General features: G+C 50.7%; 1 protein-coding gene across 1 annotated transcript in view; it reads right to left on the bottom strand.

Moving 5' to 3' along the window:
- Nucleotides 1-7,613: 7,613 nt before the first annotated feature.
- FGD5 (FYVE, RhoGEF and PH domain containing 5) overlaps nucleotides 7,614-16,431 on the bottom strand; it is a 104,301-nt gene continuing 95,483 nt past the window's right edge. The window contains exons 18-21 of the mRNA XM_031470965.2: nucleotides 16,227-16,357; nucleotides 13,428-13,556; nucleotides 9,623-9,777; nucleotides 7,614-8,811 (exon numbers count right to left, since the gene is read on the bottom strand). Coding sequence (XP_031326825.2) covers nucleotides 8,775-8,811; nucleotides 9,623-9,777; nucleotides 13,428-13,556; nucleotides 16,227-16,357 — 452 coding nt within the window. The 3' untranslated portion in view covers nucleotides 7,614-8,774. The remainder of the gene's footprint in view (nucleotides 8,812-9,622; nucleotides 9,778-13,427; nucleotides 13,557-16,226; nucleotides 16,358-16,431) is intronic.

The following is a 16,431-nucleotide window of genomic DNA, read 5'->3' as shown; positions in this document are numbered from 1 at the left end:
GGTAGTCACCGGCCTGTTAGTGGGTTTTGGCAGGGAGCCAAAAAATGCATGTTTCCTGGTTTTCTATAACTGCATGACTAAGCACATCCAAACCCAATGTCCTGAAAACCACAATCACTGATTATTACCTTGTACTTCTGGGGGCTCAGATAGGAGGTCCTCTCTCAGAGTTTCGTGGCTGCAGTCAGATAGTGGCTGGGGCTGGACCATCTGGAAGGCTTCCTTGTACGTCTAGTGGTCGATGCTGATTGGCAGCGTGAACACTGACCCATGGCCTCCGTGTGGCCTGGGCTTCCTCACAGCACATGCTGCTTTCCCAGAGCACGTGTCACAAGAGAACAAAGTAACATCATACACAGGGTCACTTCCTCTGCTGCTGGCCAGGCTCAAGGGGAGGGGTACACACTTCACCACTCCACAGAAAGAGTGTTGAAGTCACACTGTAAGAAGAAATGCAGGAGGGGGGTCTATGGTGGTGGCCGACTTTGACAGAATAGACTCAACCTCACGGGTGTTCAGTTTGTCTTTAAATGGAAGACCAGCATGGTCTTTCTAAAACTTGGAACTGTTCTGGTCACCTACCTGCTTTAAGGCATCTGAAGGCTCCCACAGTCTCCTCGTAACTAAGTGCAGTGGGCCTGAGTGACCTGGCTCCAAGCTGCCCTTCCTGTCCCGTGTGCTTCCATGACTTCCTCCCGCGGCCCGGCCCTTCTGGACTGCCCCGTTCCCTGAACACCACATCCTCCTCCCACACACCCGACTCGTTCTACTCGCTGCCTCCAGGGGCCTCTCCGACTGCTTTCCCCGTAAGGCAACCCCCAACTCTGAAGTCACCCCCAGGAGCTCTTCCCTAACATACCTCAGGGCTGTCATCCGGCCTCCCCCGACTCCCGCGCTCCCCCTCACTCCTACCATGGAGTTAGGGCGCCGTCTCAGATGTGAGCTCCCGAGGGTAAACAGCCACGTGTCCCGTGCTCAGTGCCGCCTGGTGTCCCTGAGTAAACAGCGCCTGGGCGCCAGGGCTGCGGCCCCTCAGCAGCCCCGCCGGCTCACACAGACAGTCAGCCTCTCACCCGCCCCCCTCCATCCCCACGGACTCGGCTCAAAGTTTCTAGCACCAAGAAACACAACGTCATCATACTAACTATGCTCTCCAGCTAATCAATCCTGGAAAGAAATGCGTGTTTCTTGAGGCCCCAGGTTTCAACATGAAATTCGATTTGTTCATAGATGTTTCGGGTATGATTTAGGTAAATCGGCAGCACTTCTCTGGGTTAGGAAAGTCAATACTTACCAGTCACCGGGTATCAGTTTCATTCAGCAGAGTCAGTTTCCACAGCAACTGGAAGTTCATAATGTTTTCGTCGAGGAGGCTGGCACCGGCAGAGGGCGGGCAGCCTGGGTGTCTCCCCACAGCCCAGATTCGCCATTATTGACTGTGGGCCTTTGGACCAGAGACCCAACTCCCGAGTCTGTTGGCTCCGCATCGGCTGAGGCTGTGCCACCTACCAGGGTGGTGAGCGTGGAAGGAAGGACCACAGAGGCTGCTGGACCTCAAAGCTCAGAACTCTTGACTTCAGCCCTGAATGGAACACCTTAAATCATGTTTGAAACTTTGAATGTCTAATGCACTATGTTAAATTTACCTAAAAACTTAAAATATGCTATTCAGCAAATGTTCTATCTATTGTGATTCTTCCCCCAAAGAATTGTCCAGAAACACTATACTGTTGCATCTTTGATGAGAGGTTTTATCCCTATAGTTTTCCTGAACAAAGAGGAAAAAGACTTAAATTTTTTCACAAGGGAAGCTTAACAATGCCAAGGGATGTATCTGGGGAAAAGAAAAGCATTTTTTAAAAATGTTACTTAGCAGGCTTCTTTTTGTCAGGAGGGCATGTGTTTTTGAGCCTGTGTTGTGAGGAATGGATTCATAGAATGAGACAGCGATATCATGATTGTAAAAATGGAGGGTCTTTGTGGAGTAGGTGAGAGGTTGAGATTTAAGAGAAGTTAGTCAAATGGTCACAGCGAGAACCAATTGCTGGTCACTTTTCACCCTGCCCCATAGAGTCAGATTCAGGGTCACAATGAGTGGTCCTGCAGCTGCTATTTTTAAAGAGCTGCCTAATTCTGTGCTTGTAACAACCTTCACAATTACACTCGCTGGAGTAGCCGGGCCTGGGGCTTGGGCACAGCCGAGTACCGGAGCGGTCAGAGGTCCCTGATCCTCGCGGACCCCACGCGGCAGGGTTAAGCCCCGGCTGCTGGATCTGAAGGGCCGCGGCCTGACTGGGGGTGACAGTCCTTTGACATCCTGCTCTCCTGTGCACGTGTCGTTCCCTGGAGCAGGTGCTTGCTGCCCACACTTGCCCCGAGACAGACTTGGTGCAGCTGTCAGTGAACAGCCCCCTCCCAGCCCTCCTTTGGAAGGAATGTGAATTCCACCCTGAAGGAGAGGGCCCGACTTGGAGACCTTGAGGTCAGGGCAGTTCGCACCTGAGGGGGGAATCGTTCCAGAAACCAGAGTCACTACGGAAACGCTGCTGGCAGGAAACTCGTTATATTTTAAAAGTTCTATAACGTTGGTGACTCTTAGCTCCTGGAAAATTTTATCATTTATAATTTACACACTAATAACAGGGTTTTTCCCTTAATGGCTACAGTATCCATTTCCTGATGAAAAGAATTTGTGTTGCTTTGCCACGAATTTTACACACTTTTCCCTTTTGTAATATTCTGAAGCATTCAAAAAATAAAACTGGAAACGTCATTACATTTGAATGTGTGACTTTAAAAGTCTTCCATTTTGGCTCATTGTGTCTAACTGCAACTTTGTGCTCTTTATTTTTTTCCCTTATCTGATAGTCTTAAGCTAGTGATTAAAATTTTCTTCCCATAATCTGTCGGTATAAACATTTTACATCAACAATCAGGTATGATTGAAACAAAAAGGTCATGAAATGGTCCTTCAGGATGACGGAATGTTCTGCCGCCCTCTGCTCTGCTCTTTGGTGTGTGGGGCAGGGGTGGGGTCCTGGTCGTGACCCATTGTGTAGATTTCATGACTCACTCCCAGAGTTTGAAAAAAGGATAAAAAAACCTCATTATGGTGCTTTCTTCCTTTTTTCTTTTCTCCTTCCTTCCACACTTTCTTAATACAGATTTTCTCTTGTGCAAGCCTCTCCCCCACTCTCTACATTGGCTTTATTGTAACGGAACCCTTGGAAGATGATCCAAGTGGAGAAGAGGCCTGCTGTCGTTCTGCTCTGTCAACACAGAACACCCTTTCCCAAAAGACATCATCAACTCTCTGTACAAGGAAAAGCCCGAGACCAGGCAGAGAACTGGTCTGCAGATCGCTCCGCGCCCACGAGGGTGTGATGAGGGTGGCCACAGGGTCGTCAAGCTTCTCCAGAGGAGAGCTCTGTGGAAGGGGATGTTGTCCTGCTGGGCATTGCCGCTGCAGTCTCAAATCTGGCGCAGTTAGGCTGGCTTCCCCTCAGTGTTCACCACCTTGGCCGTGTAGTTCTCCTGAGAATGTTTGGCACGTGTCAAGTTCCAAAAGGTGACTTGCAATCCTGTCTGATGAAACCAGTGACAGCACTGGTGCCTAAAACAGTTCAGACACTCTTGGGTCTCGTTTCCTCCAGCTGAGGGTCTGACTATACGCTGCAGACAGACCCTGTAAACTGGCACCAGATGCCAAGTCTGGCCACAAGCCGAGGACACTGCCCGTGACTGAGTGGAGTTTTTACTCTTATTTAAGATGCAGCTGAACCACCCTTCCTCTTTGAAAGCTTCCCAGACCCTCCCAACCCCAGATCCCCACTCTGCCCGTCCACAGCCTCCCGAGGCCATTGTGGACACTGGGGCCCCTCCCCAGGCCTAGAGAGGGGATGCGTGGGCCACAGGAGGAGCCCAGGGCCATGCATGCATGGGGGTGCTCAGCTCGACCTCGGGTGGCTGTCTCAGGCCACAGACGGGTCTGAGCCCACACAGCAGTCCGCAGGGCCAGCCGTCCCTCTGCAGCTCCTCTCCACGCCCCGCCTGGGGTGGGGGGCAGCCTTGGAAAAGTGCCAGGTTCTGGCTGCAGCAAGCTGCACATTTGTGGTCTGTCACCCTAGACACACTGCCCTGGCTTCACACGACCACAGGCTCCGGGCCACGCCGCACTTGCCCCGGCCCGATTTCACTTCTGGAAATAGCCCCCTCCGTGGGGGGTGCGACCCCCCAGGACAAAGAGGTGTTCTGTGAACACCTGCCCTCCTCCCCTCGGGGCTGGTGTGGCGAGGGTCGGATGGCTTCCTTCCCCAGACAAGACTTCCTGGCAGCTCTCACAGAGCACGTGCTGACTACAGCTTTCAGGCTGAACTTCGCACCACACAACGTACGTTCTTAAAGGGTTTGAGAATAGCAAGTAATTGATCTATTTTTAGGTTATTATTATTTACAAATCCATCTTAGGAATTCTAATCTGTTCCATTATGTAAGTGAGAAAAGTGAGCTGAACCCCCAAAGTCACTTACCTTAATCCCTCACACTTGAGTGTTCAACCTAACATGTCAATTATGGAATACACTAGAAGTGTAAAATGTTAACTTTTTTTTTAAACATGTGTACTTCAGGTTTTAAATCTCCAGATCCCCATCTTCCATTGAGGTAAATCTTGTGCATATGATTGCAGAAAAATAGAACGGTATTCACTGTTGCAATCAGTATACTGAAATAATGTTGGGTTATATGCATGGACTGTATGTTTCATGATAACATCTAAGGATTCTGTTTGGATAAAGAAACACAAGATTCAGGCTGACTCAACACTGTGTTATGGCTTTGGAGGAAGACGTCCTACTGACTGGTCCTCTGCAGTCAGATTTCTGTCGATTTTAGGAGGGAATTCACATTGCAAGGATCAGAAAATGGCCCATTGTATCAGCTCACATGCATTCAAGGGAGGTGCTACGGCGGAGAAGTCACAGCGTGGGTCTGCCCGTTGCGAGTGTGTGACGCTGGGCAAGTGACCGAACGCTTCCACTCCCCACGTTCCTCATCTGCGAAACAGGAATGATAATAATAATAATAATAATAATGAGGAGAAGAACTCACCTCAACAGGTCCTTGGGAGAATTAAAGGAAGGGGCAGGGTTAGGACGCTTAGAGCACTTCTTGCCAAGACGCCAGCTGAGAATCACACAGAGGTCTTCCAGGAGCCAGCGAGAGGTCGGTGCTGCTCGGCTGCCGATTTCACAGCGGTGGTTGACTAGGGACATAAAAGATCAGTAACATCAAACCTGCCTCCTCAGTCCCACTGACGCTAATATTTAGCAAACATGTATAATAGATGGCCGAGTGATGGCCATTACTCTACCACGGAACGTCCCCCAAACCCATGGCAAGGCACAGGCCTTGCACCACACCAATCCACTAGTCTTCCCTCCAGAAGACGTGGTCCGGGGCGGACAGCGGGAGAGCCCCCAGCAGCGCCCTCGCCCCCAGCTGCCTGTCTGTGCCCGCCGGGGCAGTGCCCTCGCAGTGACTAGAGTAAGTGCGGTCTTGGAGCCGTGGGGCGCCTGCTGGGGGCTGCTAAGACAAGGTTACGGGGAGCTGAGCCCTCCCTCCTTGGGGCCTATGAACAGGCCGGAGGGCAGCCCCAGCCCTGGGGGGCAGTCACCAGCCAGCTTCTTGGGAACCAGCCCTGGAATCAAGCTGACGATGGACAGCAGGTCAGAGAAACCCAAAGAGCTTGGAGCGTGGGGGACACTGTTTAAGCCTGAGCCTGCCCTGCTTTCCCACCTCCACTTACTGAGCTGATTTCCTGTTTAAGCCAGTGCTGTTGAAAATAGACATCTTAGTGTGGACACAGTTGTCCTCTTGCCTGACCATTAATACATGGAAGCTCAGGAGTTTCCCTGATCATAGAAGCCGCGTATCACAGGCTGAATCCACTAACCAGAGAATATTCCAGGATGTCACTGACTTCGCTTGGTTGCAGAAGGAAACTGGGGCTTCAATCTGCTCCCACCACTCCCAGCCCGGGGGGCCTGAGTCCCCATTTAGGGCCTCTGCCAGTCAAGTGAGAGGCTGGACCAGATGGAGAAAGGACTCTGACTCGCTTCTGTGGCTGCAGCAGGGCCACCAGGGTCCCCAGCACCAGCTCACTGGTGCACGCCCAAATGCCACCTGGGTGACAGCCCCTCACCTGCCTAGGCCGCATCCGAGGGAGAGCAAGTGGTCAGTGAGTCTGTCAGCCTGAAATGCAGAATTATGATTAGGACCCAAGAATTCCATCAGTGTCCCCGAACTCTACTGTCCCCTGGTGTGCTCCGTGTTAGTGATAACAGACAGAGTTCTCACTACTTCCTAGGACCAGTCCAGACTGCAGACACACATTCAGCCTGCCAACACGATGTAAAGTAGGTGCTACCTGCTTCCAGGGCTGATGGCCTTCCGTGCACGTCTACAGCCACCCGCGGTGCGCGGTGCCCCCTGAACTCTTTGAGAAGCTGGATTGTTCTCTGCATGACAGGCAGGTGAAGGCACCAGGGCTCAGAGCTACTGGACAGAGTTCTGGTTTCTGAGCCACAGCACAGCCTGGCACAGCATCGCTTCCTCCCTGGAAACACAGCCATTGCTGGGGATGTGCAGTGGAAGGGCTGCCCTGTGCCCGGGGAGCAGGGAGCAAAGGCTGTCGAGGGGCCTCGGGTAGCCACTTGTCCGGCCTCCAGGCCCAGTGGGAAGGAGCACCTCAGGCCAGGTGGGCAGTCTCATCCGAGCTTCTCTGGGCTGGCCCCGTGGACAGATGGGTGACATGAACCTGTGAAATGGGCTGGACAAAGAGAAGGGCAGGGGAGGAACAACGAGCAATGCCGGCCAGTAGAAATTGGCTGAAGCGAGTAGGCAAAGAACCATGGGAAGGATGGGTGCAAACCATGCCCAGGGAGCCAGGCAGTTCCCTGCCGGCCACATACCAGCTGTGGAGGATCTTGGTAGCTGCTTCCTTTTATAAAACCCATCCAGTATGTTTTATTGATAAACCAGGTGATGTGATTAGAGTAACTATTCACTGAGGAATAAAAGCCATATTATCTTTTTTCTTTTTCTAAGTAGAGGGTACTGGGGATTGAACCCAGGACCTCGTTCTAAGCAAGTGCTCTACCACTCAGCTATACCCACACCTGCCATGACCTCTTCTTTACAGAGTACCAGAAACAGGATTTATACAGTAAAAGAGGCCTTCAGATGACTTTCAGACACAATTCTGCCAGGAGCTCAGAAATCGACAAAGGGCGGGGGCACAGAGCAGGCTGGGGAAGCGCACACCGCCTGCGCTGGAGTCTTGCTGCGCTTTTTAAAGGCTCCATTCAAATATGTCCGACGATGAAAATGATTCTGCTGGAATCAAGTCCTCAAAAATTAACAAGAGGCCCTGTCTAATCACTTAGCTTGAATCATTAATTAAATGTTTACTCAAACTGCTTTAAAGAAGAACTGTAAACTAGAATAAAAAAATTCCCCTGAAAAAAATTTAATGTAAGTAACTCCTGGATGGTGCTTTTTACAAGAGGCCTGTCAACAAATGTGTTTTTTTTAGGGGACAGGACATCAGAAAATGATACGACTGCTTTTTTATTTTGATGAGAGTAACAAAGGGTCCCCCCACCACTCTGCTTTACGTAAAAACATGTCCAGCATCGCGAGTAGCAGTCATCGGTGGGAGGAGAGCATCCGTAAGCCACTACTTCCCTGCTCCCTCGCTGTGTCCAGAGCCACCGGCCAAGACCACGCATCCACCTCTGATCGTATTCTGTTTTCTCTCCTTGTATCTCTTTCAAGGCTTCGTTAACACAGCAGGAGGATAACCATGTGGATAACAAGAACAGTTCTCATACACATCATGCTGTCGGCTCGTGTGGGGTGAACTCAGGAAGGCACACAATAAATTAAAGCAGACCCTGTCTCTTCGGAGGGTTTGCAGCGACCTCCAGGGCCGGGGGCCGGAGGGGCCAGCAGCCGAGAGTTTCCAGCACGGGCGTGGTGTTGGGACCGCAGTGGGGAGGAGGGGGTTCCTCTTTTGAAGTCACGTCAGCCCGCAGGTCGGTGGTCTCTGGGAGGAGAGCCCTCCCTCCCGCTCCGGTGCAGCGGGGCCCCCGCTCCGCAGGAAGGACACTCCTGGCCACAGCCGGGCTCGCACAAACCAACGGCTGGACGCCTTTGCTGAGTACTGGTGGCAAATTAGTCCACAGGACTCCACTACTATCAACTTAAGTAAATCACTTGGAAAACAGAAGACTGGAGGCTGCTGCTCAGTAAAACAATAAAGTGCTTTCGATGAGAGTAGCTGTCATTTTACCGGCTGTTTCCCGTTCCACCTGAGGCACTGACGTCAATGAGATGAAAGGCGACAGTGTTTTCCAGGAGCAAAAGTTGTAACAGCTCGTTTCTACTAAAAAGCCTGCACTTCTAAAATGTACTTTCCCATTAGTTTCCACGTCTTCATGTTACTAAATTTTAACTCTACCGGAAATGGAAACGGTTTATGCTGGGAGGGCTGGTGGGGGTGGAGGGGTGGGGTGGAAAACACGAAGACGGGAAGGTCCATAAATATCCCTTAGGGGTTCCACTTGTGAAGGTGTAACGGGGGTCAGCGGAAAAGGTCAGGTCCCGTGCTGAAGCCAGCTGTGTGTCCGGACGGGCGGAGACACGGATCGGCTTCTGGAAAGGTCCACGTATCAACCTAGGCGTGTATTCTGAGTCCATGTGCTTGGTAACTGCTATAACACACTCGCACCTTCCATGGCCTCGATCCACCTGCAACACAGAGGAGAGGGAACGCTTGGTGTGGTGGCTCTGCCTGGAACTCTGGGCGTGGAACCCATGAGTGACTAGATGACGCTACTATTAGCCTGAAGTCAGCGACCAGGTCCTGTTTGTATTTGTTTCCCTGGCACTTAGCTAAGGGCCTGGAGTGTAGTACAAAGGTTGCGGAATCAACGCACGCCTGCATGCCAGAGTCATAACCCAGGCAGACCTCGTTTTACTGTGCTTGCTTTGCTGTGCTCAGAGATGCTGCATTTTCTACAAATCGAAGGCAAGTCTATCAGCACCTTTTTCCCGACATTATTAACCCACTTTGTGTCTCTGCAGCACATTCTGGCAATTCTCACAATATTTCCAACTTCTCCATTGTCACTACACTTGTTATGGTGATCTGGGATCAGTGATCTTGGATGTTACTACTGCAAGAAGATTACCACTTGCTAAAGGCTCAGATGATGGTTAGCTTTTTTTTTTTTTTTTTTAGCAAAAAACCATTTTCAAGTTAAGGTCTGCACATTGTTGTTTTAGACATACCGCTATTGCACAGTTAATACCGTGTAGGGTAAACAAAACTTTTATATGCAGTTTGTGCCTCGCTGTATTGGAATATTCGCTTTCCTGGGTGGTCTGAAACCCAACCCGTGGTATATCCGAGGTCTGCCTGTGGACGTGAACCTGTTCTGCTGCTACCCAGGGGACCTGGTGGAACAGGACAGCTGGAGAAGACAGAAGCCAAAGCCCAGGGTTAACGGCTCGGTTCCTCTGAGAGGGAGGCAAGGAGACGCAGCACTAATTCTGGTACCTCTGAGCAGAATTGGAATCCTCTGCTTTGAAGCTATAAAATAGGGTTTTCTTGTGGTAAAGGTGAAATACAGGTCCTACTTCACTGCCGCCCTCCTCCTTCTCTGGAGCGATGGTGAAGCCTAGCAGGGGCATGCTCTCCATGGCCACTGTGTCCTGCAGAGGGACAGAGGGAAACTGACGTTAAACGCGGCACTCCCTCCAGGGCGCGGCTCAGCGGTCACCGGTGCCGCCCTCCACGTTCACGTGCCTGACGAGCCCTTCTGCGTGGCGCGTGCTCTGGCAACATGGAATAACCACATGAGTACCCTTCGCCCCCGCTTCCCACCGGGACCAGTCACGAGGAGGGAAGAAACTGAACAGTCCGTGACAGCATTTAGGGCCCAGGCATTTTCACCTTCATATTACCTTGTTTAATGTTCACAACAATCATAGAAGGTGCCACTCCCATTCGAGGAAGGAACTGAGGCTCAAAGAAAGGTAAAGGACCCCCAACATCACACAGCGAGCAAGGGGCAGAGCCAGCATTTGGACCCATGACCACCTCCTAACCCCACTTTCTTCCTACTGACTCGATCAGTCAGTGACTCAGTTGGATCTCTAGAGTTACTCCAGTTAAGGAAGCCTGTATTCACTCCCCAACCTCATACTGTGAGGCCTTGCTCACAGCGCCTCCACAGGGACCACTCAGGGTGCCTGCGCTATAAGGCTGCTGACAGTTCAGTGACACATACCCAGAGGCACAGATGGATCTTACCATCACAGTGCTAAGTGGCAAAAGAAAGAGCTTTTCATATAGCGATAGAGATATTTTTATACATACATACATTTATGTAAAAATCCACATTCCTAAAGAATACAACTTTATAAAATCACACAAACACAGAGAGATATAATGAGTTAAGCATATTAGAATGGTTGCGGGAGGAGGAGGAAGGGGAGAAGAGTTCAGTTTAAAGGGAATCAATTTTCAAAGACTGCTAAATCAGAAAAAGCACTTGACAGAATTCAACAACCATTCATGACAAAAAAACTCCCAGCAAACTAGGGACAGAAGGGAACTTCCTTAATCTGACAAAAGGCATCTATAAAATACCTACCACTAACATCATACTCAACAGTGAAATACTGAATGCTTTCCCCCTAAGACTGAAACAAAGCAAGACAGTGCTCTCTGACCAATTCAATTCAACATTGTACTGGAGGTCCTAGCCATTGCATTAAGGCAAGAAAAATAAATAGAACACATAAAGATCAGAAAAGAAGTAAAACTATCGGTGCTCACAAAGGACATATTCGATTACAAAGCAACTGCTAGAACTAACAATAAGTTCAGTGAGCTCACAGGATAATCAGTTTTTTTTTTAATACTTATATATCAGCAGGAAATAACTAGAAAATAAACTCCATTCAAAATTGCATCCAAAAATAAAATACTTTAGCATAAAGCTAACAGAAATGGAAGAACAGAAGTGTAAGACCATTACACTGAAAACTACAAAACATTGAAGAAGAATTTAAATAACTGAATAAATGAAGATCTGTCCCAAGTTCATGGATTGGAAGATTCAACATTGCTTAGATGCCAATTCTTGCAAATTGATCTATAGGGTCAACAATTCAAGATGGAATACTACTCAGCCATAAAAAGGAATGGCCTATTGCTGTATGCAACAATACGAATAAATCTCAAAAACATCACAATGTGTGGAAGAAGTCACACGATTCTATTCGTGTGAAGATCTAAAGGAGACAAAACTAATATACGGTGTAAAAAAATCAAAACAGTGTGTCGCCTCTGGGGAAAAGGGTGAGGCGGGAATTACAGGTGTACGCCTTAGTCAAAACTTAATGAACAGTACCTTTAGGATCTGTGTACTTTGTGATATATAAATTGTACCTCAAAGGAAAAAAAAAAAAGATACACAAATACTGAACTCTAGGGGGAAGGATACTTTGAAAAGCACCAAAAAGTAAGGTGGATGGGGGAATGAATCAATAGATCCATAAAGGAAGTATAGTAAAATGCTAATTGATAGTCTAGTTGATGGTATAAAACAGTTCATTGTAAAACTGTTTCAACATTTCCTTTTGTTTGAAAAGTTTTAAAATAACAAATATATTAACTAAATAATAAAATATTAGAAAGAGTAAAAAGGATTCCTATGTATTTCTGACAGTCACTCTCTCCTACGATTGTTACCTAACAGCAAGTGCATGAGCTTTGGGCTGCTTCGGGGTGCATGACGGGGCTCACGGTAGTGTAGACGGTGAACACTGGCTACCCACTTTAACAGATCTTTCTCTTTGATGGAATCGGAAAGCTTGGCCCCGCCACTGGCAAGGCTTACTGAGAAACTGCACAAGTTCCTCTCTCTGAAGAAATGGCTTTGGAAGCATACTTAAATCTGTCTTTTAAAATCAGCCCACACTGTCCCTTCTGCGATGACTGTTGCTCAGGGCTTGGAGACTGGGTTCTCCATTCTCAGACAGGATCCACTCTGTCTGGTGGTTGGTGAATTATCACTAGTCTTCGTCCATCCAGCTAAGGTAGAGCTTCTTTCTGAAGTGTGTTCTGTGCAACAGTGGCTCCCCCATGAGGAAGGGGCTGTGGTCAGGCCGGCCTGGGGTGCCCCACCTTCTGGAGACCCCAACACACCCTCAGACATGAGGCACCGAGAGGCACGACTGTGAGTAAGTCCAGGCACTGCCTCCTCAGGGTCCCTCAGACCCCAGTTCTCAGAGGGCCCTGTGGGTGGCTCTGGGGGACAACCATGAGGGAGACGCTGCCCCAGCCTGCAGACGGGCCAGTTTGAGGAGGAGATCAACACTCTCCTCGGCGCAGAGAGCCCTGTCTGTGGCCTCATGAGTGGAAGGGCCCCTTGGGGACGGCCCGGCTCACACAGCGCCTGGGTCACTCAGGCCCACAGCGGCCCCTCTGGGTCTGTGCCCCTGCTGGGATGGGGCTGACCGCAGCTGTCACAGCCACAGGGAGCTCGAGAGAAAAGCTTTACACTCCGAAGAAGGAAGTGCCTTCTGCCCGGTCGCCGGCATCGGTGGTCAAGGGAGAAGGGCCAGCCCTGAGCTGACCGCATGTCCTCATGGGTAAAGCACCCACTCTGTGCAGCTGGGCAGGATGCATTTAAGTCCTGTCTTCAAAGTGGGTTTAGCCTGTGGAGACCACCAGATGGTGGGGCCTGGACAAGGAATGTCTCACATTATCCCACAGGTTCAGCCCGGGGAAGGACCGGAGCATCCCCTGCTGTACAACCAAGCCCACACCCGTCTGCTCCAGGAGCACGCTTGGCCAAGGCCCTCTCCCCTGTATTTTGGCAGACATAAATGTAAGATGTTCTGTAATATATATAAACATAAGCTTTACTTAGTAGAAGAGTTACCACGAGGCACTATAGTTCCCTGAAAAGTGCACAGACAAAAAGGTGCAGTAGTTTCCTCCAAGCTGCCGAGTTTTGTCGGAACGACTGAGGTGGAGAGCAGAGGGAGCTTTCTTTTCCCAGATGCCGGGCCCGCGACACCCAAACGTGCCGGGGCCCAGGCCTGCCTGCTGAACCACCTTATCCCCACAGGGAAACGGCAAATCCTTCACATGAAACAGATGCGCGGCTGTGTATCCACAGCAACGCTCAGCGCGCGGCATCCCTTGGTAGTGACTGGCCGGGGGCCACACGCAGGCCTCGCACCGCCCACGGCTGGGGCGCAGTGCACACCCCACGCGGACGCTCTGGGGCACGGGCGTGACCCGCGGGCCCCCACGGGACAGAGGGGAGAAAGCGGGGGCACCCTACCTCGCTGGCCACGTAGGTGTAGAGCACTTTGCCTTTGATGACGAACCAGAGCTTCTTCCAGTGCCGCTTGCCCTTCTTACACCGGCTGAGGTAGCCACTGATGGCGGAGCCCTCTCCGGAGGCGGCCACCTGGCAGAGCGAAGCAGGGCCGTCAGGGCAGCAGGGGGCGGGCAGGGCTCAGAGAGAGCACTGCAAGCCGGCTGGCAGAGTGTCTACACCGCTTTGCAGTCTGAGCCTTGGATGAGGACTCAGGGTACCTCCAGCACCTCGAAGGCAGCAACACAGCACCGTGTTTGAGAGACCGGACTGACGGTATGGACGGGACCGGGAACAAAAACTGCTTGCAGGGGTGCTGCCCCAGGGGGGCTGCAGATTCCTGGTTCTCTCCCCCAGCCCCCAAGCCCTCAAGTTACAAAACCACAGATACTCGGGGGAACGTTTCTTCTTTCTAAAACCGATTCTTACACTTTTCAACTTACCTCTTTCTTACAATTAAGATGGGATCCCTCTTAACAGACACTCACTACTATGAAACAGATAGACAACAAAGACCTACTGGACAGCACAGAGAACTATATTCGATATCTTGTGATAACCCAGGATGGAAAAGAATCTGAAAAAGAATATGTGCATGTATATGTATGACTGAATCACTTTGCTGTACACCTGAAACTAACACAACAGTGTAAATCAACTACACTTCAATAAAAAATAAAGAAAAAGGGATCTTTTCTATACTGTTTACCTACAAGGTTCTATGATCTCCTGCCTAATGAATTTGTTAACGCCTCTTACTATCAACAGTAGTGGTGGCTGTCTGTGGGAAAGGCTTTACTTGGGGATTAAGAACTTGGGCTTGGAGCAACACCAATCTCGGGTTCCAACCCGGGCTTCACCAGCTACTAGACGGGCCACGTCAGGCAAGCTCCTTCCTGCCTCTAAGCCTCGTGTCTTTCCAGTAAAACTGGAGGTAAATGATGTAGGATAGACCTGTCAGGTACTGGGCCTGACCCACAGTAAGGGCTCCACAAACACTGACTCCCCTTTTGGAGCAAGAAGGCCAGGTTTTGAAATAATTTCATCTGACTGTCTCATGTCACTGATGGGGAAACTGAGGCCCAGAGGAATGGAGGGACCTACCAAAGGTTGAAGCCCAACGTGGCTGAAGACAGGGTTAGAACTCAGATCTCTCTGCAAATGCCCTGAAGGCAGCTAACTTCAGTGCAGGGAGAGGACGCTGCAGCCAGCTGGACTGCTTTGAGAAGTACCAGGAAAGGAACCTGCCCGCCCACTGGTCCCAGGACCCCTGACACCAGACACGGCTGCTCTCCCCACGCTTGACCTGCTGGAGCAGCTCAGAGCGAGGAAGGCAGACTGGACAGAACACGTGAGAGAAACCCGCTCTGCGATCCCTTCCTGCCAGGTGCTCGGGGGCCGCGATCCCGCAGACCGTCTCATGGGAAGCAGGTCTTATTGCTGAGGCGGAGCAAGGGGGGAGGGGGAAGGGCGGCGGGAGCCGGGGGCACATTCCCCCTGGGGCTGCTGCAGAGCTCAGGGTGCGGTCTCTGCTGAATAATAAAAAGGCTGTCACTTAGGGCAAAAATTGCCATCGTGGCTGGGGCAGATCCACACTGCACCAGGATCAGAATGGCCTGACGTCAGAGGGTAAGAACAGTGGTTCTCAAAGTCTGCGCCCGTGGAATACTCCGGTTCTCAGCTCACGGAGACACCACGGTGGGAGTTGGAGGGTGAACTTTTCTGTTTGCAGAAAGGGAAGAGTTAAGTAAATGACGTCACAAGTGTGACATTTCTGTGTATGAACTAATGTGAAATAATGATATCGAAGATAAATTAAGTGCAAGAAACATACAGAAGATTCAACATAATTATGTCATCTTATGGGTTAAAAAAGGATGTGACCGCCTCCATTATGTATAATCATAAACATTTCTGGAAGGATCCATATGAAACTTCACGGTGGTTACCTTTGTGAAGTGGGACTGAAGGAGTCTGGGGGAGGGAGAGAAACCCACTTTTCATCATGTAGTCTTCAGGGTTTTGAACAAAATTTTTATCACATGTTATTTCCAAGATTTTCAATATGCAAAAGGAAGTAAGTTAATGGATAGAACTGTACCCATTTTAATGTTTCACCTCTAACACTTTTTAAACCCTTTCCACCTGCTACTCAATAATGAATATTAATGAACAAACTCAGAAACATCTGATCACTCTTCTGACAGCTTGCACATTCACGGGCACGCGTTTGTTTGTGGTTGTGATTACAATGCAGACATACTCTGGTCCTATCTGCAGAACAGAATCGAGTTGGGCCAATGCTGAGGTTTCCTGTAAGGAGTCCCACAGCTCACCCCCCAGGGTAGCAGACCGGGGCAGCTCGGGGAGGGGCTGACGTGGGGGAGCGGAGCAGGACTGGCTGCTTTAGTCCTGAGTGCCCAAGCGATCTGGGCAGTAACCCTGGGCACCAGTCAAGACTACGGGGAAGAGGAAAAGAAAGCGCTGGGGGGACAGAAGGGGGAGCGATGTCTCCCAGCACCACCTACAGCCCCCTGGGCCCTGTCCTCTGCCCTCGACAGGCATCCTCTTGGCCACGTGCAGGAGGCAGGGCTGTTCCTCACAGCTGCCTGTGTTACTGGAGTCAGAATGTGTCCCATTAGGGATCCTCTTGCCCAGAAGAGCTGGGTCCGGCTGGGGTGGGGGTCCGAGCCTGTCCCCTGAGGGGGATGGAGAGCCTTGCAAATCCCCTGCCTCCCATGCAGGCAGCCCCACCTGCCTCACCTCGGTCAGGGCTGAAGGGACTTTCCTCTGCTTCTTGAAGGCCGAGGGGTGGATGCTGTGGAAGACGGACGAGAAGGCGCTGCTCGAGAAGCGGGGGGCGGACAGGGGGAAGCTCATGCTCACGGGCCGCTCTGCAGAGGGACAGGCCACAGGAAGGGGTGAGTGTCCGCACGGTGCCCGTGAGGTCAGAGCTCCCGCCTCCCCC

Source organism: Camelus dromedarius, chromosome 17, assembly GCF_036321535.1.
Source record: "Camelus dromedarius isolate mCamDro1 chromosome 17, mCamDro1.pat, whole genome shotgun sequence".
In the NCBI taxonomy this organism is placed as follows: Eukaryota; Metazoa; Chordata; class Mammalia; order Artiodactyla; family Camelidae; genus Camelus; species Camelus dromedarius.
The sequence above is the reverse complement of the archived record's forward strand: the minus strand, read 5'-3'. Positions and strand labels throughout refer to the sequence as shown.